This window comes from Pundamilia nyererei, unplaced genomic scaffold, assembly GCF_000239375.1.
Source record: "Pundamilia nyererei isolate P.nyererei 1_Seehausen unplaced genomic scaffold, PunNye1.0 scaffold00575, whole genome shotgun sequence".
In the NCBI taxonomy this organism is placed as follows: domain Eukaryota; kingdom Metazoa; phylum Chordata; class Actinopteri; order Cichliformes; family Cichlidae; genus Pundamilia; species Pundamilia nyererei.
Window position 1 is genome coordinate 58,143 of NW_005187976.1, and position 3,833 is coordinate 61,975.

The 3,833-nt window shown below is 36.1% G+C and overlaps 1 protein-coding gene across 1 annotated transcript; it reads left to right on the forward strand.

Annotated features, from left to right (window-relative positions):
- Nucleotides 1-229: 229 nt before the first annotated feature.
- LOC102207589 (sialic acid-binding Ig-like lectin 7) lies at nucleotides 230-1,892 on the forward strand. The gene is made up of 4 exons (XM_005754494.2): nucleotides 230-302; nucleotides 532-915; nucleotides 1,226-1,531; nucleotides 1,612-1,892. Exons 1-4 carry the CDS (start codon nucleotides 230-232, stop codon nucleotides 1,890-1,892), a joined length of 1,044 nt encoding a protein of 347 aa, XP_005754551.2.
- Nucleotides 1,893-3,833: the final 1,941 nt, after the last annotated feature.

Here is a 3,833-nt window from a genome sequence, read left to right on the forward strand (position 1 = left end):
CTTTGACATTACAACATCTAAACAGAGAAGTGCTTCACTCGCTCTGTTTCTGCTGAAACCACTTTTACTTTGTCGTCTCTCGTCTGTAGCAGTCTGATCATTTGGTAAGACATTAGTTTTTACATTTTACTAACTGTGTTTATTACAAAACAAACCCAAACACCTTATAAAAGATAATTTCTAGTTTGATATTTTATTTGTGTAATTATGTATTTTCTTTATACAGGTGATGAGTTTTGTGACAGTCCAGTCTGTGAACATCATGACAGACATCATGTTACTGAGTCTCCTCTTTATTCCAAGTGAGCCGTCTCATTACAGTCATTTACAGTCTGACAGATCAGTGCAGATAGAGAAACTTTACAAAGTCACACATTTTATATTTGTAAGTTAAGTGAAACATTTTGTACCGAAGGTGTGGACAGAACAGGAGAAAAAAGCAAACCCATGAATCTTAAAGTCAGTTTTGTAAATATAAATTTTCTCTTCTATTAGATTTGCATATTTTAATTTTGCTCTCTGGATTCCCAGACTCTTTGGCTGCTTGTCCTAATTCTACAAACCTGTTCATCACGGCACCAACAGAGATGGAAGCTCTGAGTGGATCTTGTTTACAAATCCCATGTAAATTTAGTGAAACTGGACCAGAAAAGTTTGACAGCACAAGATCAGTTTTTGGAGTTTGGATTAAAGATAATAACAACATTAAAGCTCATCCAGAAAATGTGATTTTCAACAGCAGTGGGACAGTTAACATCTATCCAATGAATATTACAGGAAACCTGAAGGAGAAAAGCTGCACCACTCTGTTTTCCAATTTAACCACAAATTATATAAACACATACTACTTCAGAATTATGAACTGGCCGTTCAGATCAACAGCGTTTTGTGAACCTGTTCAAATAACAATTAAAGGTAAGAGACTTTTGATATTAGTATTAACCAATGAAAAGTCTAATTGTATTATTAACAGGTCAGATGTTACAGAAATATGCCTATTCAAATATTTTCTCTATCTATTTTCTATTTTTAAACACTACCATTATGTAAATGTTTGGAGAAACAGTTTTGTTCTTCTTTGGCTCTTTGAGAGTTAAAAAAGTATATGCTGAGTCCTTTCAGTTTCATGATTTTTGAATGTAAAATTAATTTTTTTTTTTTTTTTTGGAAATTCTGTCTTTCCTGTATTATCAGTGTACAAACTATGTTTCATGTGAAACCACAGATTCTCCTTGGAGGCCCAATATTACAATCCCAGGTGATCTGAAGGAGAAGGAGTCTGTCACTATAACCTGCTCAGCTCTCACTCCCTGTCCACACTCCCCTCCTCAACTCACCTGGAATCTCCAACAAGACTCTCTTAACGAAATAGAGCAAAACACAGATGGAAGCTTTACAACTAAAATCCAGCAGACCATCACTCTGTCAGACACACATGATGGAACGAAGATCAGCTGCTCTGCCAGATATCCTGTGAACCAAGGAAAAGACACCAAGACAGCAGAGACAGAAGAAACTCTCAGTGTTTCATGTAAGACGATCAAAGGTTGTTTTTTTAATCCTGCCAACTAATCATAATTTATGAGATATCATTTTCTTTCTTTTTCTCAGATGCTCCTAAAAACACCTCAGCATCCATCAGTCCATCAGGTTTGGTGTCAGCAGGCAGCTGGGTGAAGCTGACCTGCTCCAGCAGAGCCAAACCTCCAGTCAGCAGCTTCACCTGGTTCAAGAAGAGCAGAGATGGAGCTGTGAAAGTATCTGAAGGAGAGATTTACAGCTTCAATGTAACAGATGGAGGAGTTTATTACTGTGTGGCCACTAATGATCTGGGTAATCAGACATCAACAGAGAGTCATGTGTCTGTTACAGGTAAAGGCCGAAGCTACTGATCTGTTGTATTCACATATTTTCCTTTTTTGTGTCCACGAAAACAAACATTAATGGTAAATGGCCTGTATTTGTATGGCGCTTTACTAGTCCCTAAGGACCCCCAAAGCGCTTTACACATCCAGTCATCCACTCATTCAAACACTGATGATGGCAAGCTACATTGCAGCCACAGCCACCCTGGGGCGCACTGACAGAGGCGAGGCTGCCGAACACTGGCACCACCAGGCCCTCTGACCACCACCATATATAACGTTAAACTGTAAATTGATGTCAGAAAGTAATTGTCTTACCTAAAGTGCTAAAAAAAGAGACAAGAAAAACACAGACATTTTCTAAATATATTTTAATTTTTTTATTATTTATTATTTATTATATTACATTTATATTCATAAGGACGGTAAAAAGCCTATAAAAGAAACATTAACTTTATCCTAAATTAGCTGAAAAAACACAGCACAGCCACTTTCATCATGAAAGGAAGAAATGCACATATAAAAAAATGGTTACAAAATAACAGAAGGTGATAATATTAACTTTTCTAGTAACACTATTCTACAATAAGCTGAAAAATTAAGCCTCAAGACTAGTCTGAGGCAAAAATGATGACTGGGGTTAGCTGCAAGTTAGTTGTATCTAAGAAAGGGAAGAGAAAACAGGACAAAGCCACATAGAAAGCATCATAGTTGTGTCCCCTCAGGGGGCTGTGTTTAATGTGAAATGTTCAATTTTCTTTTATTTCATCTTTTTGTTGCTCTAAAATCTCGTTGCCTTGCAGATGAACAGTCAGGAAAACTGTTCGGTGTCTGCATTGTAGTGAAGACTGTGGGAATCATACTGCTTGTGAGCACACTGGTCTTATTTGAGTGGTGAGTCAGCTGCTTCTATGATAGTCATTTATAACTATTTACAGGCTACAGGGTTAATTTCACTTCTATTTTGAGTGGATTAAGTAGATTTTTATTATTCATAATTGCAGAAATGAACCAAAAACTAGTTTCATTTCAATTTGTTTTTTTCTTCAGCTGGTTTAGATCAACAAACCATCAGATCAGTTCAACAAACCAGAGACAGAAACCATCTACATGAATCAAGCTGCATCATAGTCCAAACTAGTGCAACAGGAGGACAAAAATCTTGGACATCAGTCGTGTGAACATCTGCATGCTGACTGAAACATCTGTATAGAATTCAAAGTAATGTTAATATTTGTGAAACCTACTGTTTAAGTTAACTAACATCATAGCGTGGTGTTGCTGCACAACAACGACACTGTACTTATTGTGGAGTTACTGTGTATATGATATCATATCATGAATGATAAAGTGTCTGTTTGTGGCTGATTTACTTCACTGGTGAAGAACTGATAAAACAAACAAAGTTTCTATCAGCTTTTACAACAACATTTCTTAATCATGTGGTCAGTGATTTTGTGTACTGATTTTATGTGTGCGTTCATTTTTTAAGATATTATTTGTTCCATGAATACATGAATGTGCCCATTCAGTGGTTTGTTGTGTCACATTGGTAGTTCTAGATAAATGTACTTTATAACTGATACAGTTTCTGTTGAATCAACTGTCATAAATGATTGTGTTCCTATAAAATATTAAAAATTTATTTACACAAATGAGGAACAGGTTAAATCTTTTGATTGATTTAAGTGATGAGTTTTGTGACAGACAATCTGCGAACTTCCTAATAAATATATTACTCATTTTCCTCTTTATTCCAAGTTGGCATTTCAGTCATTTAGAGTACGAAAGTTCAGTGCAGATAGAGATTCTTTACAAAGACACATTTACTGTTCTGTCCTCACTAGATGTGGGCGTGATTTAGCTTATCCAGTTTGACAGACAGTGAACAGAATGAGAAGAAGAGAATGCTTTGAACTGAGATTCTTCTTTACTTCGATCTGCATCTCCAGTTTACAGGCCATGTTA

What these genes read in the sequence shown, in the direction of transcription:
- LOC102207589 (XM_005754494.2), top strand. Translation starts at nt 230, where the DNA reads ATGAGTTTTGTGACAGTCCAGTCTGTGAACATCATGACAGACATCATG. An exon ending in GAGTCTCCTCTTTATTCCAA is followed by an intron (nt 303 to 531) that starts GTGAGCCGTCTC and finishes CTGGATTCCCAG; the next exon opens with ACTCTTTGGCTGCTTGTCCT. An exon ending in AGAAACTCTCAGTGTTTCAT is followed by an intron (nt 1,532 to 1,611) that starts GTAAGACGATCA and finishes TCTTTTTCTCAG; the next exon opens with ATGCTCCTAAAAACACCTCA.